Genomic DNA, 27796 nt, shown 5'->3' on the forward strand with positions numbered 1-27796 from the left:
GGTAACATTACTACCACTGTTACTAAGATTTTTCACAAATGTACTGTAGCAATAATTCTAAAAGAAAAAGCATAATTAGCTCAAACTTAAAGTAACATAGATCAATCAATTAATATTTGCAAATGGCTGGTGACAGTGGTAGACTCACTCTTGTTATTAAATTATTAACTATTTGTATTCTGTAAGAGCCACCTGAGACTGGCAACCCATTGTGCTTTAGGACTGTATGTTCTATGCGTAGTAAGAGGTGTTCCCTACTCCAACGACCTCAGTCTAAACAGGCAAGAAAGACAAAGAGTTGGGGAACAGAAGTGTTTTATTCCCATTTTACAAATGGGGAACTCAAGTTCTAGGAGATTAAATGACTTGCAAAAATCACACAGAGAATCTGTGGCAGCACCAAGAATTCAACCCTGATCTCCTGAGTTCTCGTTTAGTGCCTCAGAGTTGATCCTTAATCACAAGACCATCCTCCTTGTTTAATTACCATAGAACAAAAACCTAATCGAGATGTACAATAGTTTATGAAATATGAGAAGCAAGTTTCCAACATCTATCTTATCAGCTTTGTGAATCATCCAGACATAATGGATCTGTATGACCAGATGAAATAACAGAGTTGATGCCTCCTCAGTTGAAGTTCAAAATAAAGCATGACAAAGAGAATGGAGCACAATTTTTGCCTTGATGTACTGGAGTTCCAACTTTTCTCCTTAGATGGCATTTCATTCTTCCCCCGCATGCAAGAAAACCATGTTCCACTGCTTTGACACTCTGGCATGTTGTTGAGTTAAATATATCATAAAAAGACTTTTTAATGTGGCAAGAAAAAGAAAACCGAGCAAGGCAGAGGCTTCATCCATGAATAACTAAAATAATAACAATAATAGGGATGAAGATGCCGAAAGCTCACATGAGAATTAAACCAGACTTCTTTTTAAAACTTTTGAAAAAGACTCATTGCCATCCTTAAAACACAACTCCATTCCTTTGCTAATATTTTATTCACTCTCATTGAAAAGTCCAACTCATTTGATTTAGGAAAGGGGTAAATAGAGATTACACTATGCTAATGAGTAGGTGGAAAGGAGTCGGTTTCAGAGTTGCAGCCGTGTTAGCCTGTATTCGCAAAAAGAAAAGGAGTACTTGTGGCACCTTAGAGACTAACAAATTTGTTTGAACATAAGCTTTCGTGAGCTACAGCAAGGTACAAACTATTTTACCTTTTGCCCCTGGACTTTATTGCTGCCACCACCAAGCTTCTAACAAATATATAACAGGGAAAGAGCCCGCTTGGAAACGTCTTTCCCCCCCAAATACTCCCAAACCCTACACCCCCTTTCCTGGGGAAAGCTTGATAAAAATCCTCACCAATTTGCATAGGTGAATACAGACCCAAACCCTTGGATCTTTAGAACAATGAAAAAGCAATCCGGTTCTTAAAAGAATTTTAATTGAAGAAAAAGTAAAAGAATCACCTCTGTAAAATCAGGATGGTAAATTACCTTACAGGGTAATCAGATTCAAAACATAGAGAATCCCTCTAGGCAAAACCTTAAGTTACAAAAAGACACAAAAACAGGAATATACATTCCATTCAGCACAACTTATTTTCTCAGCCATTTAAACAAAACAGAATCTAACGCATATCTAACTAGATTGTTTATTAGCCCTTTACAGGAGTTCTGACCTGCATTCCTGCTCTGGTCCCAGCAAAAGCAACACACAGACAGAGAGAACCCTTTGTTCCCCCCGCTCCCCACTCCAGCTTTGAAAGTGTCTTGTCTCCTCATTGATCATTTTGGTCAGGTGCCAGCGAGGTTATCTTTAGCTTCTTAACCCTTTACAGGTGAAAGGGTTTTTTCCTCTGGTCAGGAGGGATTTAAAGGTGGTTAGCCTTCCCTTTATATTTATGACACGCCCCCCCAAATCACAGATAGGGTGAAACACTGGCTGTGATTTCTTCCTGAAGCTCTAGGAGAAAACAGAGTTAATAAGACACATGCACTTCTAAATATACTACCAAGTATATAAAGACTAACAATATTTTCCACATCTCAGGGACGATTGTAACCAGTTGATTCTGGGAAACTTTCACGGGAGAGTGCATCAGCCACTTTGTTAGAAGCTCCTGAGATGTGTTGTATGTCAAAATCAAAATCTTGGAGAGCTAAACTCCACAGATGAAGTGAGCTGTAGCTCACAAAAGCTTATGCTCAAATAAATTGGTTAATCTCTAAGGTGCCACAAGTACTCCTGTTCTTTTTTAGAAAGGAATAGTAAGCTCATTACAGCTCTGTAGGTATCCATGAAAAGTCTGCCAAGAACATTTGATGCAATAGAAATTATTTGATTCTGATTCTTAGATTGTAGGGTCCTGGTACAGCGTCTAGCACTGTGGGATTCTGGTTCATGACTAAGGTTCCTATCTGCTACCGCAATACGAACAGTAAATAATAACAATAGTAATGATCCTTATAGATAACACTTGAAGCTATCCATTTTGATATGGCCACAAATTACTTCATGGGTGAGAACTTAAGACAGGAGTGATGCAGGTCATCTTCTAGATGTACTTGTATTAAGTGCAAGCTAAGGGCTTGCTTATGAGTTACTCCACTCCGCCATTGTGCTGGCCAGTGCAGCTAAACTGGCTCATGGGAGGAGTAAACTGCAGCAGGTATAGGACACATTGTTTTCCCCAGAACAGTACAGCTGTACACTGTCCCTGCTCACAATTTACCACTAAGACTGTAAACACTTTGGGACAGGGACTGTCGTTTACTATATGTGTGTACAGTGCCTAGCACAATGAGACACTAGCCTGGTTGAGCCCTCTCGATGCTATTGTAATTCAGATGTTAAATTATAATAATAAAGAAAGGAGAAGTCTCATAGTACAGACCCATTGATGCACGCACTGATGATATCGAAAGGAAGGACTGGAGCTACAGAATGCCTTCCAAGATTATTTGGGTTTGGGTTAGATGGGTTCCTCTTAACCAGAAGGGGTGCTGATTGCCTTTGTTCAAACCTGACAATACTTGTTAGGCAAGTTTTAAATTAGGTAGCAATTAACAAGCATTCATGTAATTCAAGTGATTTGGAGTAGACTTCAAATATACAAAACAAGGCTGAAGATGGAGCTGTTCTGAAAGAAAAGATTAAGACCAATGTGTGTATTAACCCACTAAAGCATCTGTACAAGAATGCCAGAAGCACAAGCAACATGCAAAAAGGTCTAGAAATCATATTAAATTATAGAGATTATGATATACTGGATATAATAGAAACTAATAATTCTTGTAAGTGGAATGACCATATTGATGGGTATAACCTACAAAAGGGAGGAAAAGGGAAGAAGAAGTGGAGGTGTGGTGGTCTATTCCTAATGCCAATGTTTGAAGCAGCCTACATCCCAGGGGATCTATGCAGTACCGCTTCCCCTTGTAAGTGGGGTAGAGGAGGATCAATTTAAAGGAGAAGTCCCTCATAGCCATCCATGTCCCATCCCTTCTCACATTTTGGATGCTACCATGTGATAGTCTCATTTGGAGCTCTTACAACTCTCCAGTCAATAGAGTTGTGGATGTTCAGCACCTCTGAAAATCAGGTCTTGGATGTCTCAAGTTGGACACTCAAAGTGAGTATCCAGTTTTGCAAACTTGGGCCAATGCCTTTGTGAAAGTCTGTGGTGGCTGCCATCAGAGCTAATTCCAGTTTCAATATTGTTTTTCCATTGAAAATTAGCTTCATTGAGACTTAATTCAGAATAAATCTGCAATTTGAGAATAGTCATTACTGCACCTGAGAAAAGTATTAGTAATATTTTTCATGACTGACTCACCTTTGCAATTTATATAACCTGAACTTTGTGAAAGGAACCATATGTAACTACAGAGAATTAGATGAGTACATATTGGACCAGATTTTTAACAGTACTCAGTACTCAGCATGGAGAGATTGTCTGTAAATCTGGTTAATAAGCTCTTATGAAAGCCTGCCCTCAACTATTGGTACTGAGTAGAGCTGTACAGAGGACAACAGTTACATTTTGTGACAACTTCTGAGGTTTCAAAATTTGTTTTCATTTTGCATTGGAAAGAAGGTTCCAAGTCCAAGTCCCTGCTCTACTAGATTCTGAGCACAATTTTTCATCCCAGATCATGCCAAATCAGCTTACACCTGGGTCTACCACATCCCAGGCCAGTATCCCAACCATCCAGGTATCGGCAGTCTACCGTAGACCCAAAAATATTCCCAGTTGAAGTTTCATGGAAACTGCTAAGTCTTTGCAAAATGTTGGCCCTTTGACAAAACAGCAACTTTTGCTAAATGTTCCAACCTGCTGTAGCGCTGAGTAGTTTGGAAAATCTAATCTATGGTGATTGGAGTAATTTTTCAAAACCTCATAATCAGAAAGTTGATGTGTTGTCCCTCATTGCTTTCTGAGAAATGTAGATGATGACTGACCATTGTTCGTTTTTCGTTATTTTGTTTCCAACATTTCTTTGTAATATGCCAGAAATAAGTTTTGAAATATTACATCCCCTGCAAATGAACCTAAACATTTCATTGTAGTTGTACCTTAATACTGGTTTGCAGGTCATTACCTTCTCCTTTGGAAATGGATGTCTTCAAGTCTAAATGTCTCTATTTGCTTGATGACCCCATGCTTTTTCTTGCATGCATTAGCGCCAGGAAAGAAATGAAAATTAGGGTTATAAGCCTTAGACACAGAATCTGACCCATTTTAAAGTTGTAATAATCTGAAGCCTGATCCTGGATTCCTGGAGTCCCACTGAAGTCAACAAGCTGCATTCTGTTCTGCCAGACTAATATACATCAGAAGTAGCTACACTGATTTAGGTTGTATTACTTCAGATATTCATCTGAACTGATTTCAGAATTTGGACTCCCTATATTCTAAAATTCCACAGAATCACAAAATCAAAGATATGTAGGTCTGGAAGGGACTTTAAGAGGTCATGTAGTCCAGCCTCCTGAACTGAGGCAGGACCAAATACACCTAGAAGACCATCCCTGACAGGTGTGTGTCTAACCTGTTCTTAAAAACCTCCAGTGAGGGGGATTCCACAACCTCCCTTGGAAGCCGATTCCAGAGCTTAACTATCCTTACAGCTAGAAATGTTTTCCTAATATCTAACCTAAATCTTCCTTGCTGCAGATTAAGCCCATTATTTCTTTTCTACAGTCAATGGACATGGAGAATAGTTGATTAGCATCCTCTGAGTAATAGCCTTTAATATATTTGAAGACTGTTATCAGGTGCCCCCTCAGTGTTCTTTTCTCAAGACTAAACATGCCCTGATTTTTTAATCCTTTCCTTAGGATTTCTAAGGAATTTCTAAGGTCAGGTTTTCTAAAACTTTTATCATTTTTGTAGCTCTTCTCTTTCCTAAAGTGTGGACATAGTACTCCAGCTGAGGCCTCACCAGTACCAAGTAGAGCAGCATAATTACCTTCCATATCTTACATACAATACTCCTCTTATTATACCCCAGAATGATATTAGCAGTTTCTTGCAACTGCATCATATAGTTGATTCATACTCAAATTATGATCCACTATAGCTCCCAGATCCTTTTAAGGAGCAGTACTACCTCCTAGCCAGTTATTCCCCATATTGTAGTTGAGCATTTTATTTTTCCTTCTTAAGTGAAGCACTTTGCACTTGTCTTTATTGAATTTCATCTTGTTGATTTCAGATCCATTCTCTAACTTGTCAAAGTTGTTTGGAATTACAATCCTGTCTTCCAGAGTGCTGGCTATCCCTCCCAGCTTGGTGTTATCCATAAATTTTAATAGCATACTCTCTACTCCATTATCCAAGTCATTAATGAAAATATCACCCCACTAGATAAGTGTCCCCAGTTTGACAGTGAACCATTGATAACTACTCTTCGGGAAAGGTCTTTCACCCAGTTTTGCACTGAATTTGTAGTAATTTAATCTAGAGCACATTTCCAAACTTTGTTTATGAGAATCTCATATGGGTTTGTGTCCAAAGCCCTACCAAAATGCAGATACATTACATTTCCCTCCCACTCCATTCACTACACAAGTTATCCTGTCACACAAGGTAATTAGGTTGGTCTGGCATGATTTTTTTTTTTTGACAAATCCATGTTGGTTACTGCTTTATAACCCTATTATCTTCTAGGTGTTTACAAACTAATTGTTTAATAATTTGTTCCAGGATCTCTCCAGGTATCAAAGTTAGGCTGACTGGTCTATAATTCCCCAGCTCCTCTTTGTTCCCCTTTTTAAAGATAGGTGCTATGTTTGTCCTTCTCCAGTGCTCTGGGACCTCACTTGTCCTCCATAACAAACATAATTATTAATTATTCTGACATAAATTCAGGTAGTTCCTTAAGGTACCCTAGGATGAATTTCATCAAGCCCTGCCAACTTGAATACGTCTAACTTATCTAAATATTCTTCAACCTGTTCTTTTCCTACTGTGGCTTCCATTCCTTCCCCCTTGTTGTTAATATGGATTGTGTTAAGAATCTAATCACTATTTATTTAGTGAAGACTGAAGCAAAATAGGAATTAAACCACTCAGCCTTCTTCATATTGTCTGTTACTAGTCCTGCTTCCCCAATAAGTAGAGACCCTACACTATCCTTCATCTTTCTCTTGCTCCTAATATATTTATAGAATCTCATATTGCCTTTTTTGTCCCTTGCAAGGCGTAACTCATTTTGTGCATTAGCCTTTCTGATTTTGTCCCTACATGCTCTCGTCCTTAGCAATTTGTCTATGTTTCTGCTTTTTATTTTCATGTAATTAAAAAGCTCCTGACAGAGCTATATTAGCCTATTGCTATTCTTCCAATCTTTCCTTTGCTTCAGGTTGGTTTGCTGTTGCTCCTTTAATATTGTCTCTTTGAGAAACTGCCAACTCTTCTGAATGCAGTGCACAACACTTTCAAAAGAAAAGCCTGGGAGCTTAAATTCATAACTCTGCTAGACACTAAAAATCACGGACCGAACAGAGACCTTGGATTTATGGCTTACAGCAATCGGTAACCCACTAACCCTCCTTTTTGTTCTTTGACTATAGGGATGTTAACAGGCCACTTCACCTTGAATTGTCCCCTAGAATATGTGGTAACTACTTATGCTAAAATATCTGTTCCACTTTGCATTTAGCTGTGATACTTGGTGTACCTTTTCCAGAACCGAAGAGCTCTGTGCAGCTCGAAAGCTTGTCTCTGTCACCAAAAGAAATTGGTCCAATAAAAGATCTTACCTCACCCATCTTAGTTCTTAGATTTTCTTCCCATGGGATCTTGCCTTCCAGTTCTCTGAGTTTGTAAAAAGTCTACTTTTTTGAAGTCCATTGTCTATATTCTTCTGCTCTCACTCCTTCCTTTCCTTTATCGAAAAATAAATCATTTTATGATCACTTTCACCCCCCTTCAGATTCCCAACCAACTGTGTCCCATTAGTCAGAATCAAGTCTAAAATGGCTGTTCCCCTAGATGATACTTCTGCTTTCTGAAACAATACATTCCAAGAACTTACTGGACGTTTTGTGTTTTGCAGTATTACTTTTCCAACAGATGTCTGAGTAGTTAGTCTCCGATTCTTTACAGGTCTTGTGTTTTGGATTTTTCTGTTATTTGTCTAGAAATGCCTCATCTACCTCATCCTCCTGATTTGGTGGCCTATAGTAGACTCCTATCATGACATCGCCCCTGTATTTCCCCCCATTTATCTTCACCCAGAGACTTCCAACTGGTCTGCCTCCCACCTCCTTCTGGACTTGAGAACAAGTGTGTGTCTTCTTGATGGATGCTGCAGCATCTCCTTGCTTTTTCCCCGCCTGTCCTTCTGGAACAAACTGTACTCCTCTGTACCAATATTCCAGTCATGATATTTATCCCACCAAGTCACTGTGATGCTAATTAAGTCATAATTTAACTTATGTAATAATGCTTCCAGTACTACTTCATGCAGCCATGTATTCCAGATAAGTGTGTGTGCCCGGCCTGCTGAAGCCAGAGAACTTTGCCTAGCAGGACCCGTAGGGGTTGCGCTTGCACCCTATGCCCCAAGCCCCTCCCTGGCTATCTAAGGGCAACACCGCCCAACCTCCTCCCCTTTAGTGCCTTCTCACTGCCTACGGCTACATTCAGAGCTTTGTGTGTTGTTTTCACCTCTCATTTTCAATCTCAGTTTGTGGAGAGTTTTTCCTCTAGATAATAGTTAGTAATACCTCAGGTTTAGTTTAGGGTTAGAATAGTGTTAGAATAGTTGTCCGCCATGTGTGATGACCTCACCAGGGTTCAAGCACTGTCCATCATGTAGCAGGGGGAATCCCCAATAGTAATCCCTGCATAAGATGTTTGTTATGTCCCAGTGAGGGTCACATTATGGAATGGTGCTTTTTCTGTTCAAAAAGAGGACTCAGCTGGAAAGAGATTTACAGCTGAAGCAGCACCTTCTGGAGCAGGTAATGAGGCCCACTTGGGATTAAGGTCCTCGTCTTATAGGCAGTCATCTTCAGAACCAGCTTGTGATGCCACTCTGTGTTTGAACTCTGGGGTTTTTCTGCAAGAGGAAGAGGACTCATACTCCCTTCTCTGATGTTGTGAGAAAGAGGTCCCACTCCAGGGTTCAGGGAGACTCTTCTTCATCATGTAAGAGATGTGCTGACCGTCCCCTTATTCCTGCCCGCACATGGGATGGAGCAGGTCCATCAGCTCCCCGATACCAAACAGAGATCAGCGGAGGCCCATAGCGCTGACTCCAGTTCTGGCCATGGCGTGCTCTGTTAAATTCAGTATAGCTGACGTGGGCACCAGCACCGACTGTCTCCACACTGCTGGTGTATCATATAATACATCAGACCTGCTTTGCATCTTAGTCCCTGACTCTCCACTAGTTCAGGAGTTTTCTGGTGCTGTAGCTGCTACTGCTTCATCCTCAGTTGTGCCTTTGGCACCTTTTGGCTGTATCATAGAGCTGCTGGGTTTGTCAGCACTTCAGATTCCATACAGCAGCCAGAGTCCTCCCTGTAGAGAAGCCTTTTCATAGAATCATAGAATATCAGGGTTGGAAGGGATCTCAGGAGGTCATCTAGTCCAACCCCCTGCTCAAAGCAGGACCGATCCCCAATTAAATCATTCCAGCCAGGGCTTTGTCAAGCCTGACCTTAAAAACTTTTAAGGAAGGAGATTCCACCACCTCCCTAGGCAACGCATTCCAGTGTTTCACCACCCTCCTAGTGAAAAAGTTTTTCCTAATATCCAACCTAAATCTCCCCCATTGCAACTTGAAACCATTACTCCTTGTTCTGTCATCTGCTACCACTGAGAACAGTCTAGAGCCATCCTCTTTGGAACCCCCTTTCAGGTAGTTGAAAGCAGCTATCAAATCCCCCCTCATTCTTCTCTTCCATAGACTAAACATCCCTAGTTCTCTCAGCCTCTCCTCATAACTCATGTGTTCTAGTGTCCTAATAATTTTTGTTGCGCTCCGCTGGACTCTTTCCAATTTTTCCACATCCTTTTTGTAGTGTGGGGCCCAAAACTGGACACAGTACTCCAGATGAGGCCTCACCAGTGTCGAATAGAGGGGAACGATCACATCCCTCGATCTGCTTTTCTCCTTCCTCCTCTAGTGTTGCTGTAGTCATCTGTAGTTGGCTAGCATTATGTATTCACCTCCTCTTTGACTGTATTGATAAGACATTTAAAGGACAAAACAGACATTTCCTTTGACTATACAAAAACATTTTTAATGCTTTACTTTCTGGTGCTGTGACAGCAGCTAGTTAACAGATTATACTAGGTTAACCTGATCAATGGCATTCACTGATTTGGGAGTGGTTTCCTTTGCGTCCTCCCAGTTCTTTTGCCATTGTTTTTTGTGTGGACTTATTATTAATATTGAAGAGGATGAGAGGCCTGATCTTGCTACCCTCACTCACATGAATAGTCCATACATAGGCATATAACCAACCACTGAAGGTGAGATTGTCCTGAGCCGTAGAACTGGTGCATAGCAGTGGAGAAGAAGGTTGCCTGTCCTGCAAACACTTATGCCCGTGCTTAACTTTAAGCGGATTAGTCGTCCTACAGAAGTTAAGTGTTTGGAAGATCAGGGCCAAGGAGTTTTCCTTTGCACCCCCTTAAGTCATAATCACAACCACAGTTCCTGGTGTGCAAGTTTTCCCATATGGGATGGGGAATAAGCAGGATCTTTTTCCTCCCTGTCCCTCTGTGCTGGCTATGAATCTAGCCCACTGAGGAGAGAAGTCCAAGGATGATGCAGCATTCACATTCCTCCTGAGGCACAGTACCTCACAGAACTCCCACTGGGGCAATACAGCTCCATCTTGTTTCCTACCCTAAGCTGCTAAATGCCACAACATAAACCAGAGTGTCAGTGGGACTAGTTGCATGGGTAAAGACTACTTAAGAAGCGTCCAAGAGCCAGGGTTCCAGGATCAGGCCCAACATTGTAAAATGAAATTATTATTTGCTGAGGAGCTAACATGAGAAAAAGTTATACCAGACTGTATAATCTATTATAAGCAGATCTGTGAAAACTCCTTGGCTTGTTTTAACAATTTATACATTTAACACCCAGACTTCATAAGATATGCCTTTCAAATTTTCCTAATATACCAAAAAAACCTATGACTCTTTCTGCATCACCTCAGTGAGTAGGGGGGAAAAAAAGCCTTCCTGAGTTTGGCAGCACTTCTCAGTCTCTTTCGATTGCTATATTGTAATCTTGAGCCATTCATCGCACTGTTTCAGTTATTTTACCCTGTTCTTTCAACTTGCTGCCTGAGATTCACAGGGTCTTTGCTGGAGCAGTATTTTCACCCAGGAGTTTTGACACTGATTGAATACATTCCCCTTCTACATACCTCAAGTAACCTCCCCTCCACCGCACCCCTGGCCATGTTTCCAGAATTCTTCTAATATTCCTCTGAAAAACCCTATTCTGTATAGATGTGATAAAATGTGCAGACGCTCCCTTGCAAGAGGTACATAGCCCTACCGTATAACCCTTTAGCCCCCAGGCATTGCCTCATGAGCTGCATCAGTAAAACACATTGGGCCTCAGTGTACTGAAGAAAAAGGTGCATGGATTATTTTTATAGCTGATGAAAAACCAGAGAATTCTATAGACATGCATTGCCCTCTTGATACAGCTTTTATGTTGTTTGAAATTTATCTTAGTTGTACATTGTACTGGGTAAAATACCTGAAACTATGTGATGGTCAACTCATGATTTCCCTCAGGAAGAGCTATGGCCAGAGACTTTGGTGATGTGTGTTTTGTTGGTTGACTCACAACCTTATCAAACTGGAAACCCTAATAGGGGGATTTTTATTTTCATGTATTTATTTATTTTGGTTAGGCCTTCTGTGACCCAAAAATCCATTAATGCCAGCTAGCAAGAGGGTTATAAAATATCCTGATTCAGGTATGTACATTCTGGTTCACTAAAGAATGTTATGTGACGCCTTAAATGAAAGCCAGGTCACATTGCTCTGTGATATCATTGTGAAATGTGTGTACAGATATTATGAAGCACTTATGCTCTGAAATATGTTCTTAGACTCAGTACCACAGTACAGATGGAGAAGCAGGCTTTTGTCAGACAAAAGATGTTTATTCACCTTTCTGTCACATGTAAATTAAGCATGTAAGCTAACACAGTGGATGACCATTTACATAGGAAGTTATCAAAGAGATGTAGTCAGCAGAAAAGAACACACACAAAAACAAGTGAATGGTGGAGTGGGCTATACTGTGAGTACAGATAATTAACTTTGGGGATATAAGTAGAAGTCAAAGAAGACATTCCTTCATGCTGAACCTAGGAAGTAAATGGGCAGTGCATTTACATTCATGAAAACAGGATTTCTGCCTACCTGAACAGAAGAAGCTGCAAAAGGCGTTGGGTGAGATAAATTTCATTAGACAGGAGGCTAATCTAATAGTTACATTTAGTCTCTAGAAAGCATGTTATGATCTTGTTTTACATGTAACCTTTTATTTCCAATGTCCTTCCTCACTATCCCTTGAATCTTCAATTGTTGGTAGTAAACTTATGTTTGCCTTCACTATAAACATATCTAAGTGCTGTGATATTAAGCAAAGGGCTGATCCTGAGATGAATCATACAATCTGGTGTGTACACTGTTTCCTTGGGGACAGCGGATGTGGTAATTCTGTGAGTAGCTAGTGTCAGGGGCTGGGTATCACCGGGAAATGCTTCAAAGGGAGTCATGGGCCAGGGTACACCTATTAACCTGCAAGGCAAAGTAGTTCCACGGGTTGACTGTGCGCTGAGTGAAGAAGAACTTCCTTTTATTTGTTTTAAAACTGCTGCCCATTAATTTCATTTGGTGGCCCCTAGTTCTTATGGGAACAAGAAAATAACTTTTCCTTATTCACTTTCTCCACACCACTCATGATTTTATAGACCTCTATCATATCCCCCTTAGTCTCCTCTTTTCCAAGCTGAAAAGTTCTAGCCTCATAGAATCATAGAATCATAGAATATCAGGGTTGGAAGGGACCCCAGAAGGTCATCTAGTCCAACCCCCTGCTTGAAGCAGGACCAATTCCCAGTTAAATCATCCCAGCCAGGGCTTTGTCAAGCCTGACCTTAAAAACCTCTAAGGAAGGAGATTCTACCACCTCCCTTGGTAACGCATTCCAGTGTTTCACCATCCTCTTAGTGAAAAAGTTTTTCCTAATATCCAATCTAAACCTCTCCCACTGCAACTTGAGACCATTACTCCTAGTTCTGTCATCTGCTACCATTGAGAACAGTCTAGAGCCATCCTCTTTGGAACCCCCTTTCAGGTAGTTGAAAGCAGCTATCAAATCCCCCCTCATTCTTCTCTTCTGCAGGCTAAACAATCCCAGCTCCCTCAGCCTCTCCTCATAACTCATGTGTTCTAGTATCCTAATAATTTTTGTTGCCCTCCGCTGGACTCTTTCCAATTTTTCAACATCCTTCTTGTAGTGTGGGGCCCAAAACTGGACACAGTACTCCAGATGAGGCCTCACCAATGTCGAATAGAGGGGAACGATCACGTCCCTCGATCTGCTCGCTATGCCCCTACTTATACATCCCAAAATGCCATTGGCCTTCTTGGCAACAAGGGCACACTGCTGACTCATATCCAGCTTCTCGTCCACTGTCACCCCTAGGTCCTTTTCCGCAGAACTGCTGCCCAGCCATTCGGTCCCTAGTCTGTAGCTGTGCATTGGGTTCTTCCGTCCTAAGTGCAGGACCCTGCACTTATCCTTATTGAACCTCATCAGATTTCTTTTGGCCCAATCCTCCAATTTGTCTAGGTCCCTCTGTATCCTATCCCTCCCCTCCAGCGTATCTACCACTCCTCCCAGTTTAGTATCATCTGCAAATTTGCTGAGAGTGCAATCCACACCATCCTCCAGATCATTTATGAAGATATTGAACAAAACCGGCCCCAGGACCGACCCTTGGGGCACTCCACTTGATACCGGCTGCCAACTAGACATGGAGCCATTGATCACTACCCGTTGAGCCCGACAATCTAGCCAGCTTTCTACCCACCTTATAGTGCATTCATCCAGCCCATACTTCCTTAACTTGCTGACAAGAATACTGTGGGAGACCGTGTCAAAAGCTTTGCTAAAGTCAAGAAACAATACATCCACTGCTTTCCCTTCATCCACAGAACCAGTAATCTCATCATAAAAGGCGATTAGATTAGTCAGGCATGACCTTCCCTTGGTGAATCCATGCTGGCTGTTCCTGATCACTTTCCTCTCATGCAAGTGCTTCAGGATTGATTCTTTGAGGACCTGCTCCATGATTTTTCCAGGGACTGAGGTGAGGCTGACTGGCCTGTAGTTCCCAGGATCCTCCTTCTTCCCTTTTTTAAAGATTGGCACTACATTAGCCTTTTTCCAGTCATCCGGGACTTCCCCGGTTCGCCACGAGTTTTCAAAGATAATGGCCAATGGCTCTGCAATCACAGCCGCCAATTCCTTCAGCACTCTCGGATGCAACTCGTCCGGCCCCATGGACTTGTGCACGTCCAGCTTTTCTAAATAGTCCCTAACCACCTCTATCTCCACAGAGGGCTGGCCATCTCTTCCCCATTTTGTGATGGCCAGCGCAGCAGTCTGGGAGCTGACCTTGTTAGTGAAGACAGAGGCAAAAAAAGCATTGAGTACATTAGCTTTTTCCACATCCTCTGTCACTAGGTTGCCTCCCTCATTCAGTAAGGGGCCCACACTTTACTTGGCTTTCTTCTTGTTGCCAACATACCTGAAGAAACCCTTCTTGTTACTCTTGACATCTCTGGCTAGCTGCAGCTCCAGGTGCGATTTGGCCCTCCTGATATCATTCCTACATGCCCGAGCAATATTTTTGTACTCTTCCCTGGTCATATGTCCAACCTTCCACTTCTTGTAAGCTTCTTTTTTATGTTTAAGATCCGCTAGGATTTCACCATTAAGCCAAGCTGGTCGCCTGCCATATTTACTATTCTTTCGACTCATCGGGATGGTTTGTCCCTGTAACCTCAACAGGGATTCCTTGAAATACAGCCAGCTCTCCTGGACTCCTTTCCCCTTCAAGTTAGTCCCCCAGGGGATCCTGGCCATCCGTTCCCTGAGGGAGTCGAAGTCTGCTTTCCTGAAGTCCAGGGTCCGTATCCTGCTGCTTACCTTTCTTCCCTGCGTCAGGATCCTGAACTCAACCAACTCATGGTCACTGCCTCCCAGATTCCCATCCACTTTTGCTTCCCCCACTAATTCTACCCGGTTTGTGAGCAGCAGGTCAAGAAAAGCGCCCCCCCTAGTTGGTTCCTCTAGCACTTGCGCCAGGAAATTGTCCCCTACGCTTTCCAAAAACTTCCTGGATTGTCTATGCACCGCTGTATTGCTCTCCCAGCAGATATCAGGAAAATTAAAGTCACCCATGAGAATCAGGGCATGCGATCTAGTAGCTTCCGTGAGCTGCCGGAAGAAAGCCTCATCTACCTCATCCCCCTGGTCCGGTGGTCTATAGCAGACTCCCACCACTACATCACTCTTGTTGCACACACTTCTAAACTTAATCCAGAGACACTCAGGTTTTTCTGCAGTTTCGTACCGGAGCTCTGAGCAGTCATACTGCTCCCTTACATACAGTGCTACTCCCCCACCTTTTCTGCCCTGCCTGTCCTTCCTGAACAGTTTATAACCATCTATGACAGTACTCCAGTCATGTGAGTTATCCCACCAAGTCTCTGTTATTCCGATCACGTCATAGTTCCTTGACATCACCAAGACCTCCAGTTCTCCCTGCTTGTTTCCAAGGCTTTGTGCATTTGTATATAAGCACTTGAGATAACCTGTTGATCACCCCTCATTCCCAGTATGAGGCAGGAGCCCTCCCCTCACAGACATTCCTGCCTGTGCTTCCTCCCGGTATCCCGCTTTCCCACTTACCTCAGGGCTTTGGTCTCCTTCCCCCGGTGAACCTAGTTTAAAGCCCTCCTCACTAGGTTAGCCAGCCTGCTGGCAAAGATGCTCTTCCCTCTCTTCGTAAGATGGAGCCCGTCTCTGCCCAGCACTCCTCCTTCATGGAACACCATCCCATTGTCAAAGAATCTTTAATCTCCCCTCATATGGGACCCATTCCAGACCCCTAATCATTTTAATTGCTCTTCTCTGAACCTTTTCTAATGCCAGTATATCTTTTTTTGAGATGAGGGGACCACATCTGTATACAGTATTCAAGATGTGGGCGTACCATGGATTTATATAAGAGCAAAAATATATTCTCCATCTTATTCTCTATCCCTTTTAAAATGATTCTTAACATCCTGTCTGCTTTTTTGACTGCCACTGCACACTGCATGGATGTCTTCAGAGAACTATCCATGATGACTCCAAGATCTCTTTCCTGATTAGTTGTAGCTACATTAGCCCCCATCATATTGTATGTATAGTTGGGGTTATTTTTTCCAATGCACATTACTTTACATTTATTCACATTAAATTTCATTTGCCATTTTGTCGCCCAATCACTTAGTGTTGTGAGATCTTTTTGAAGTTCTTCACAGTCTGCTTTGGTCTTAACTATCTTGAGCAGTTTAGTATCGTCTGCAAACTTTGCCACCTCACTGTTTAACCCTTTCTCCCGATCATTTATGAATAAGTTGAATAGGATTGGTCCTAGGACTGATCCTTGGGGAACACCACTAGTTACCCCCCTCCATTCTGAAAATTTACCATTTCTTCCTTTGTTCCCTGTCTTTTAACCAGTTCTCAATCCATGAAAGGATCTTCCCTCTTATCCCATGACAACTTAATTTACTTAAGAGCCTTTGGTGAGGGACCTTGACAAAGGCTTTCTGGAAATATAAGTACACTATGTCCACTGGATCCCCCTTGTCCCACATGTTTGTTGACCCCTTCAAAGAACTCTAATAGATCAGTTAGACATGATTTCCCTTTACAGAAACCATGCTGACTTTTGTCCAACAATTTATGTTCTTCTATGCGTCTGACAATTTTATTCTCTACTATTGTTTCAACTAATTTGACTGGTACTGATTTTAGACTTACCAGTCTGTAATTGCCAGGATCACCTCTAGAGCCTTTTTAAAATATTGGCGTTACATTACCTATCTTCTGATCATTGAGTACAGAAGGTGATTTAAAGGACATGTTACAAACCATAGTTAATAGTTCCGCAATTTCACATTTGAGTTCTTTCAGAACTCTTGGGTGAATGCCATCTGGTCCCGGTGACTTGTTACTGTTAAGATTCTCAGTTAATTCCAAAACCTCCTCTAATGACACTTCAATCTGTGACAATTCCTCAGATTTGTCACCTACAAAGGATGGCTCAGGTTTGGGAATCTCCCTGACATCCTCAGCTGTGAAGACTAAAGCAAAGAATTCATTTGGTTTCTCCGCAATTACTTTATCGCCTTTAAGTGCTCCTTTTGTATCTCGATCGTCCAGGGCCCCCACTGGTTGTTTAGCAGGCTTCCTGCTTCTGATGTACTTAAAAAACATTCTGTTATTACCTTTTGAGTTTTTGGCTAGCTGTTCTTCAAATTCCTTTCTGGCTTTTCTTATTACATTTTTACATTTAATTTGGCAATGTTTATGCTCTTTTCTATTTACCTCACTAGGATTTGACTTCCACTTTTTAAAATATGCCTTTTTATCACTCACTGCTTCTTTTACATGGTTGTTAAGCCACGGTGGCTCTTTTTTAGTTCTTTTACTGTGTTTTTTTAATTTGGGATATACATTTAAGTTGGGCCTCTGTTATGGTGTCTTTGAGAAGTGTCCATGCAGCTTACAGGGATTTCACTCTAGTCACTGTACCTTTTAATTTCTGTTTAACTAACCTCCTCATTTTTGCATAGTTCCCCTTTTCTGAAATTAAATGCCTCAGCGTTGGGCTGTTGAGGTGTTCTTCCCACCACAGGAATGTTAAATGTTGTTATATTCTGGTCACTATTTCCAAGCAGTCCTGTTATAGTTACCTCTTGGACCAGATCCTGTGCTCCACTCAGGACTAGATCAAGCGTTGCCTCTCCCCTTGTGGGTTCCTGTACCAGCTGCTCCAAGAAGCAGTCATTTAAAGTATCGAGAAATTTTGTCTCTGCATTTCGTCCTGAGGTGACATGTACCCAGTCAATATGGGGATAATTGAAGTCCCCCACTGTTATTGAGTTCTTTATTTTGATAGCCTCTCTAATCTCCCTTAGCATTTCATAGTCACTATCACTATCTTGGTCAAGTGGTCGATAATAGATCCCTACTGTTATATTCTTATTAGAGCATGGAATTACTATCCATAGAGATTCTATGGAACATGTGGATTCATTTCAGATTTTTACTGTGATGCCAATTATATCAATATCCTCCTTTAACACAAGGCACTTTAGTTCACCCATCTTATTATTTAGACTTCTAGCATTTGTGTACAAGCACTTTATAAACTTGTCACTGTTCATGTGTCTGCCCTTTTCTGATATGTCAGATTCTTTTTTATGTGACTGTTTCTCATCTGATCTGGCCCATATGTTATCCTCATCCATCCTCTCCTCCTGACTAAAACCTAGAGAATCTCTATCAATAGACTCTCCTCTAAGAGAAGTCTCTGTCCGATCCACGTGCTCCTCTGCAGCAATCGGCTTTCCCCCGTCTTAGTTTAAAAACTGCTCTGCAACCTTTTTAATGTTAAGTGGGGGCTGGAATAGCCCAGAGGAGAGTACTTGGGTGGCTAACAGGCTGGTGTTTCCAGGGAGATGACACCCAGTTAAGTACAAGCATGTCTCCCTGATGCTGGCGGCAGGGAGAACAAGGTGACTCAGTCCCCAAGAAGTGTCACACCTCCTGTGAACTTTTTCTTCTGGTGTTTAAACCCTTTCACAATAGGGTTTTATTAAACCTGTACAGTTATTTAGAAATGGCTAATATAGGGATACAGTTCTGCTCACATGTGGCCCACACTGAAGAAAATGAGTTTTATTTGGTTAAGGTCTACAGAGTGAGAGCTCTTAATAATATACCTTACAGAAAGGTTTCATGTTTTGTCCTAATGCCATCAAAAGGCTCTATATGGACGCTATCATACATGTGCCTTTTGAAACATCCTCTTTGCTCTTTGCTGTTTCCGTCAGATATTATAAGTGTGGCTATTCTGTGAACTATTTGTCACAGCAAAACCACTCATTTTTTCCGAGCTCAGTAAGCTCATGGACGAAAGTAGCTCCTCTTTAAATTCCTCCAATAGCACTGTCTGGGATGGAGGTCTAGTGCAGGTTATGATTATGATATATTGCAATGAAAGATTAAGTATTATATTGATTGAGTTTTAATGAGAGTACTGTACTAATTATATTTATATTGTATGTGTATATATATTTATATTTTTAATGACTAGTTTTATTAGCAGTCAGTAACCACATAAGCTTTCTCTGCATTGTAATATTAACGTAACCCTTAATAAAAATAACTATAAAAATCAAAGTGTAAGTGCTGCTTAACTTCAAGTGTAGCTAACATTTAAATATTCTTTTGCATATAAAATTGATCTGCAATTAATGTGAAGTCAACCTGACAATTTTTATAAACTTTTCCCCCCTTGTGTTATGTTTTTTAGAGATTTTTTTTTAAATATCATTCACTTTCTCTGTTTTCCCAAAGACAAAACAACATGCAAAATGAAAGCATTTAAAGATACAATTTCAGTTACAAATTCATAGTTACCAGGCTAACTGCATCTTTCCTGGACTCTATAAGCTGCCCCCATTTAGGTCTCAAGCCTTTAGCCGTCGCCTGTCTCTTAGGATGGAATCAGGCAGGTCACCCACTCTTAGACCAGGCCCTGAGTTGAAGTCCCCTGTGTATTGACCATGGTTACCTCAGCAGATCGGACTTTTGTCCAGGCCCTGAAATTCTGTTCCCTCCAGGGCAATGGCAATGGTCATCAGTGATCAAAGAGCCAGCTTTAAGGCAAGTATTATTTATTTAGAACAAAATCCTTTAAGAGAAAACAGATCTTAAAAACATGGAAACAGCATCTGGACATGTCTAGTTTATTAGGTGTTCAACCATCTTCCACGTGGGGACCTCTGGACTAACTGCCGTTAAGCTTCTCCACAGAGGCTTTCTCTCTGTTAGCTTGTTAAAGCCTCCCTGTCAGGGTTCACTGACAGCTCCATGGACAGCACCTGGCAAATCACCCCACTTCCCCCAAATCATGTCACCTTTTCACCATTTATAGCCCTTTGATGTGGTAACTCCCAGCTTTGGCAAGACAAGGTTTGCAATTGGTTGGAGACCGGATCCTTGAAACTAACAGTTTGCCCCACTGTCTTTCACGTATGTGCTTGGGTGTTTTATCTGAGAAGCCATTCTCTCATCTTCATGCACAGACCCCATTGAATCTGGGCATTATAGGTGCATAATAAACATGTAACTATCTCAGTATTCTTAACATTATTACACATGAGCTCCATGTCTGCCACAGTGCTCTCTTCCTCTCTGAAGCACAAATAATAATTTATTCATTTTTTAATACTTGGCAGGGTGACACCATTGTTTCCTGTGACTCCTACGGTGTGATGAAGTTCTGGGATGTTCGGAGGGTAACACCAATGGTATCTATAGATGCAGGCCCCCATCCTGGCAATCAGGTGGTCTTTGACCCATCCGGTAGGATCCTTTCTTAAACTGACTATCAAAAGAAGTGTTTTGCTCTGAAAGCATTTTGTAATTGAGTTTAAAATTCTGAGGCCAGATCCCCAACCGGTGTAAATTGGCTTTCGTGAATCGATGCCTGTTTATACCAACTAATGATGTGACACACACTTATTTCAATTTGTCAAATTGTATTAATGCTCCGTTGTTACATAAAACCAAACATTTACAATGATGCAAAAAAAGAATTACATAAAGGTAAGAAATGCTCACTGTCTGAGGAAAACAGAGGGGTTTATTTCTCTTCCTTTTCTACTGCTTCTTCATACGTTTATACAACAGTTGTGTTTCATAACCACCGATGATAAATCCTATTATTCTCCCTGCAGCGCCCTATCATATTGAAATAAGTGGTCTGTTATGTACAAAGAATTGAAATGCATATATAGTGCAACGCTTTTTGCATCATCAGCCATATATTACAATATGTCACTAGCATTGTGACTGACTGCTCCTTTATATTTTTAAGAGTGCCATTGTACAAAATGAACAAAAATAGCTTTGTTTTACCTAGGACATTAATCGTCACTTTCAAGGGGCAGATAATCAGTTGTATCACAGTACAAACTTAGGTCCCAATTCTGGAAAACACTCCTGTTCAGAGCAACACTTAAACATGTGCTCAACTTTAAGCATGCACTTAAGTGCTGATGAGGCCAGACACAAGCATTTAAATCAAATATGAGAGATGTGAGAGAGTAGCAGTTTACTAATAATAGTACTACAGTCATAATGGTAAAAAAACTACAGAATATAGAATATTATTTCACTGAGTTGCTGTTCCTAGAAAAAGTTCCATGGGACACTGTAGCATTTTATAAGGAATTTTTCAGATCTCTATATTCAATCCTTAAAGAATGTATTGTCATTTTCAGAAACTATATTGACATTATACACTTTCTACTACTTCCACAAGTCTGAATTCAGCTCTGCTCTATGTAAGAATATAGAGTTTAGAAAAATAGCTCACATTCTGCATGATGTGGATTTGAAGGAGTTTTGCTTTTTCATATCTGGAATGTAATGTAGGGGCATTTGTAAAGGAGTCACATCACTGAAAAATGCAATAGCAGTATTTTGAGCCAGATGGGAAGTTTCCAGTAGAAAGCTTATCGGCTTCAGATAGTCTGAATGGGCAAAATTTCCCATCATTTGGATAAAATCCAAAATTTTCTCTGCAGGAGTAACCACAACAGAGATGCCAAGTTGGGAAGAATGACCACAAGGAAGCATAATTTAAAAGAACGCAGTCATAAGCAATAATATCTGACTACAATAGAATATTACAGTATTTGTATCTCTGTTGTTTGTATGCTGGTAGTGCTTAGATGCCCTAATTAGGATTACAGCCCCTTTTTATTAGGCGTTGTACAGAATGAAAAGACAGTCCCTGCCCCAAATTGCTTAAAATCTAATTATGTGTCTTGTTCCCATCACCGAGATAGCTGCATATAAAAATTTACATAAATAAAGTAATCCGTTCCTTGTAAAACAACGTGATTATACTTAATGGAAGATTTTTGTTTGATTTTCTTTTGCTACCAGTTTAAGATAGTTATTGTGGGAAATCTAATGTAAAGAGAAAGGTCTTATATTTTGGTCTGAAGATGGGAACATCCTTTGTCAATGTGACAGCTGCTGAAAGTTCTCCAGTGCAGAGCTGCTACTAAGAAAGCCTGGTTTCTTTGTAACATTGTTGGGAGAAACCAGATGGTGCTGCTGAAGATGCTCTTTGCTGGTTCTATTTATCTGAATGTTACTGTTGGCAGAAGTGCTGATTGGCGCTGTGATGCAGTTCTTTTCAGAAGCTGAGAATATGACCAGTAAAGTGATATTCATTTTCTCTCTGAGCCTCATTCAAAGCCCAATTAAGTTAATGGAAAGACCCTAGTTACCTAAAGTGGGCTTTGGATAGACCCCACATCTGCCTAAATCTTTCTCTGATTAAATATCAACAGTAAAGTCTATTCTCTCTCTGCCTGAGCTTTTCTCTCACTGGATCACTTTCTTAGGTGTAGATCTTGTCTTCAGTTTAAACCTATACAAACAAAATGTTACACCCCTCTACTTGGAAGTCTCATTCTAAATATAGTTCCAGGGGTTTTTGTGTTTGTGTGTGGGGAGGAGCGAAGTTAGAGAAACTACAACGCTAGCTTATGGTATGGAAAGTGAGACAGTCCTTGAGATAGCTAGGGCACAGCCCATTGTGAGACTTGATCATCAGGCTCAAGCTTAATGTCAGACCTACAAAGACATGCACATCTACTTCACGTTGTGCACCGTGGGTACCCCACTGGCTCATAGTTAAGCATGTGGGCGACTCTCTGCAGTATCGTGGCCTAACATTTCTGTGACTTATCCTTTATTATTAAAAACAGATCTGTCCTTTAGTAAGTAAGTTTACCACCATCTCCAGGCATTTATATCTATTCTCCAGCACATATTGACCACTACACCTAACATTCACAAACCATGCACATGTCAAATCCCCTCCTTTCCTCATCAGCAACCCACCAACCTTGCCGCATATGATGCTCTCGGGTGTTTTTCACAGTTTCCATCCAGCAAATCCACCTGAAAAGATGATGAACAGCACAGTTAATAGCAACAGTTAGTGTAAGGAGTGAGAACTATAGATGCTGCAGGACATTCTCTTTGAACCCTAAGGTGCACACACTAATCTCCTGTTGTGTAAGGAAAGACATTTAGGATATGGCTGAGATGCAGAAACCAGCGAGTAGTACCAGGAAAATGTAGCAGTTTACTATACGTGGCAGATTCAGTGGGATGGGACAGTGTTTCTCCGTTTACACCCAGTTTGAGGAAAAGGAGCAAAATTCTGCTCTATGTAAAAGGAGTATGGTGGCTATATGATTTCTGCTGCAAGGTTTGCTGAGTTTTCTAAACATATGAGAAGACTCACTTTCTGTCTGTATTACATCCAAAAACACTGTTAAAAGAACATTAAGGTTGCCAAGGCAAGCACTCAATAGTTAGGAATGTTGGGAATCATTAGGAAAGGGATAGATAATAAGACAAAAAATATCATATTGCCTCTATATAAATCCATGGTGCGCCCACACCTTGAATACTCCGTGCAGATGTGGTCGCCCCATCCCAAAAAAGAGATATTGGAACTGGAAAAGGTTCAGAAAAGGGCAACAAAAGTGAGTAGGGGTATAGAATGGCTTCCGTATGAGGAGAGATTAATACGATTGGGACTTTTCAGCTTGGAAAAGAGGCGACTAAGGGGGGATATGATAGAGGTCTATAGAATCATGAGTGGTATAGAGAAAGTAAATAAGGAAGTGTTATTTACTCCTTCTCATAATACAAGAACAAGGGGCCACCAAATGAAATTAATAGGTAGCAGATTTAAAACAAACACAAGAAAGTATTTTTTCATGCAACACACTGTCAACCTCTGGAACTCCTTGCCAGAGGGTGTTGTGCAGGCCAATACTATAACGGGGTTCAAAAGGGAGCTAGATAGATTCATGGAAGATAGGTCCATCAATGGCTATTAGCCAGGATGGGCAGGAATGGTGTCCCTAGCCTCCGTTTGCCAGAAGCTGGGATTGGGTTACAGGGCATGGATCACTTGATAATAACCTGTCTGTTCATTCCCTTTGGGGCACCTGCCATTGGCCACTGTCAGAGGACAGGATACTGGGCTTGATGGACCTTTGGTCTGACCCTGTGTGGCTGTTCTTATGTAGGAAATGCCTGTATTAAGGTTGCCTGTCCAACATTAATTTGGGCCCCTTGTGCATAAGGTGCAGTCTTTAATTACATGGTCACATGCTATTTTTTTCACAGGACCCCTGCCCCATTTAGTGCCCAGGATGAACTCCTTGAGTGGGTTGCTATTCAATATTTCTTTTTATTCTCAGGATTCACTTTGTGGACCCAGGCATTATTTACCGCACACCACCCAAACCTTTAATTGAATACAGAGTCATCCCTTATGGGCTTTTTTGTGCTGCTGTCATCATAGTATGTTAGATCTTTACAGGCATTCATCAAATTATCTTCACTCCACTTCTGTGAGGTGTGGTTATATTATTATCCCCATTTTACACGTGGGGGATAGAGGCACAGGAATTAAAGCCAATATTGTCAAAGCTGTCAACTGAGTTTAGGTGCCCACATTGAGATGCCTAGGAGGTGATTTTTCGGAGTACCTCGCATTTCATAGCTGTGTGTGTGTTGGACTGAAGCTCCTATTGACCTCAGTTGCAGTTGTGAAAGCTCAGCATGGCTGCAAATGAGGTGAGAATCCAGAGGCAGTGAAAGGTTGGTCCTGTGAGTGAGGCAATTGAATGCTGTCTTAGAGAGCAGGGTTCCTAGGTGAATGTGATGCTGAGCATGTTACATAAACCAACATTTTCATAGTTAACCACTGTATGTTCCTCAGTTTCTGGGTATCCAACTTGAGACACGTGGGGTCTGATTGCAGAACACTCACAGTGGCAACTTCTTCCATCTGGTCCTGTCCTCTAGTTCCCAGCTCCTGTTGCTATTCTGCTCCCCTCCCTTTGCCTTTCCTTGCTCCTGCTCCCCTTATCCAGCATCTCCACCCCGTACCAACCTCCTGTTACTCAGCCCTCTACATTTCAGCCAGGAAGCTTCCTCCTCCATATTGTCAGGGTGCCATAGCAGCCCACAACCGCTAGGAGGAGTAATTATAAGGAAAGTCCTGCTCATCCCTGGGATGAGGATGCTTAGTCACTCTGTGGAGATTGCAATTCAGGCAGCACATAGAACTGTGAGGTGATGAAGCATGCTCTGTGCAGATGGACTCTTCAGAGAATTTAGCTGCCAAACTCTAAAAAGTCTATACTGAGCATGTACAGTTTGAGATTGTCCAGAGGTTATAACTTGGCCAAATTAAGAAGAATTTTCATTAGGATAGCAAAAGACACATCTCTGGCATCAGGGTGACTCACCTGCCAAATCTCAAGTCCCTGCTCCAAAGCGTAGAGGCTCTAGAGCTTCACAACAAATGGTTGAGAGAATTTTTTTTTCAAAATGGGCTAAACAACATCGTTTTCCAATCTAATCCTGAAAAACAGCTGAACCATTTCAGCTGACACTTTCCCCCCAGAATCAGCCTTAGGCAGACTCTCAAAAGGCAAAATGTCAGCCTGAACCATGTCAAGTTGGAAAAGTTATAAGCAACCGAAACCAGGGTCTTATAATGGGAAATGTTAGTCAACTTTAACTGCACAGGTCACTGCCTCTGCTACTTAGAATATTGTACTAGCAGGTTTAAAGTAAATATTGTTATAATTCCAACCTTCTGGTCCTCATATACTGCATGAGCTCAAGTCAAACAACAAAAAGGATTTGTCTGGAGTCATTTTTAATTGAGTAAAAAGGTGCCCAAGCAAAATTGAATACATAGTCATTTTCTGTAATCTGTAAGGTTGATTTCATAAATGGGATAATCCTTTAATAGAAGTTTCAGTTAATTTGGTCTGCATTTTATTTGCCGGGGCAAACAGCACATTATTAGCAAAAGACCATAGGCTGCTCAGGTGGCACTAGAAATAATTACTAGCCTTGTTTTATCTAAAACTGCATGTCAAACATTTCCATGCAATTTATACACTTTGAGCTCAGAGGTTCCATCTCCCTTTTATTTTAGGTGGAAGATAAAAGCCTCTGTAGCTTGTTTTTATTTCACTGAACAACGTGCAAATTTAAGAAAAGGAGCAAGTATTTTATTCTGGGAAAATCAGACTTGTAGAGTATGGCTTTCTAGCACGTGCAGTGTGATGAAATAGCTATAATCTTCAGCTCTACCGCGTGCATTTTGCAGTCACTCTGATATTCTTTTCTTCACTCTTTTCCTACTGACCTTTTAGAGGGGGAGTACTAAGAGCTACTTTGGGATTTAGGCTGTACACCAGCACAAGGGAATAAGAACCCTCTTTACATTTTCTATAGACAGGCTAACCTGGCTTTGGGCTATTCACCTGCTCACTCCCTCTAATAGATGGGAGGGTCGGGGTGAACCTTGGTTCTACACCAGACCCGTCACTGGCCAGAGTAGATGAGCCATCGCCTGGTGGAGGAGTTAGTAATTAACTGCTCGTCTAGATCAGTGGTAAATTACAACCAGGAGCAAGGAGAAAGCAGGGGAGGAACTGTGATTAGAGCTGGGGAGACATTTTAGCCCAAAGAAAATGTAGAGTAAAAAATAGCCACCTTCTGAAAACAGACTTTTCGTAAAACATTTTTGACATCTGTTTTTTGTTTTTCATGAATGTTTCCACAACACTGTTGTTCATATTTTTCTGTTGAAATCATGTTTGAAATTGTGGTGGAACACGATTTTGATCATTGCTGTTAAAACTTTGGAAAATGCACAGAAACGTTCACGACAAATGAAAAATGTGTCCACTTTGAAATTTGTGAAAAGGAAACAGTTCCACACTTTCATAAATTCCATACACATTTTTTTTCTTTATTTCAGCCACTGTAACTGTGACTCGGGGGCAGGAGGGGGTCTGTGAGGCACACTGCTTCTGGGGGCTATTCCTGGACTGGCACCATCTCTGCACTATCCATTACCTGAAGGCATAACCTAGTCCACAGAAATCTGATAACTGCAGAAGGGTGTAACAGAAATAATCCTTTTGCTAAAAAGAGGAGAAATAGCTTAGTAGAATAAATTCAGATCTGGCTAAATTACTATGTGCTGTGCTTTAAAAAAAAAGAAACCAAGCAAATAATTACTTCTACTTAATATTTTGTAGTGAAATGTATTTTAAGGTCTGATCCTGCAATGGGAAGCACACCAAAATTATTTCATTTCCTCAATTTCAGCTGGAGTTTTGGGTCCAGATCTTTGCGAGAGATTGGTGCCAATGGCAGTGATGACAGTGATATTCTTCTTCTTCTTGGTCACTTTGCACCTATCAGAAGGCACAAAATGGAATCTAGTCCTAACTGGCCAGCTGAAGACTCTCCCAGCCAGGGAGAGCTCTCACTTGGTTTAATGCAGCTCTCCTGCATTAACTGCCTGGTCATGGGGCTGGGGCAGAATGCACCTCCACTCCACCAATGCTCAGCCTTTGAGCACCACTGCCAGCTGGCATAAACTGGAGTAGTCTAGAATTCAGGAGCAGGAGAAAATCTGGGCCCCATTTTTCCTGGTGTTTTTACATTGCACTTTATTTGGTATCCTCTTACTTATGGTTAAAGTAGAACTTGACAAAAAAAGAGATACTCTCATCCAGCATTTACGAAGTTAGCCTTTGTTGCAGCAGTGATATTCTGAATCTGTGTTTTTTTTCCCTATGCCTTTAAATTCTGTATTGAAAGGCAGGTGATTTTTATACATATTTGAATTTATTTATTACAAGCATCCTATTGGCCTGCATCTTTTTATCCAAAAGGCAGATTATATAACAACACTAATAAATCTACAGGGTACCTTTTCCCTCAACATTCAATGCCTGAGCTTCAAATTCATTTAGGGTAAAATAAGGAGAATATGGAAACATAGCTTGTTC

The 27796-nt window shown here is 41.2% G+C and overlaps 1 protein-coding gene across 5 annotated transcripts in view; it reads left to right on the forward strand.

Moving 5' to 3' along the window:
* The window catches only part of SPAG16 (sperm associated antigen 16), a 754420-nt gene that overhangs the window by 598688 nt on the left and 127936 nt on the right, over window positions 1–27796 (forward strand). For 3 of the 5 annotated variants that reach the window (XM_075118125.1, XM_048869269.2, XM_048869273.2), the window contains one exon: window positions 20102–20228. The exons of the other annotated variants lie outside the window; for them this stretch is intronic. In XM_075118125.1, coding sequence (XP_074974226.1) covers window positions 20102–20228 — 127 coding nt within the window. The remainder of the gene's footprint in view (window positions 1–20101; window positions 20229–27796) is intronic. 5 annotated transcript variants of the gene reach the window in all.

The sequence above is a fragment of the Caretta caretta genome, chromosome 11 (assembly GCF_965140235.1).
Source record: "Caretta caretta isolate rCarCar2 chromosome 11, rCarCar1.hap1, whole genome shotgun sequence".
Classification (NCBI taxonomy): domain Eukaryota; kingdom Metazoa; phylum Chordata; order Testudines; family Cheloniidae; genus Caretta; species Caretta caretta.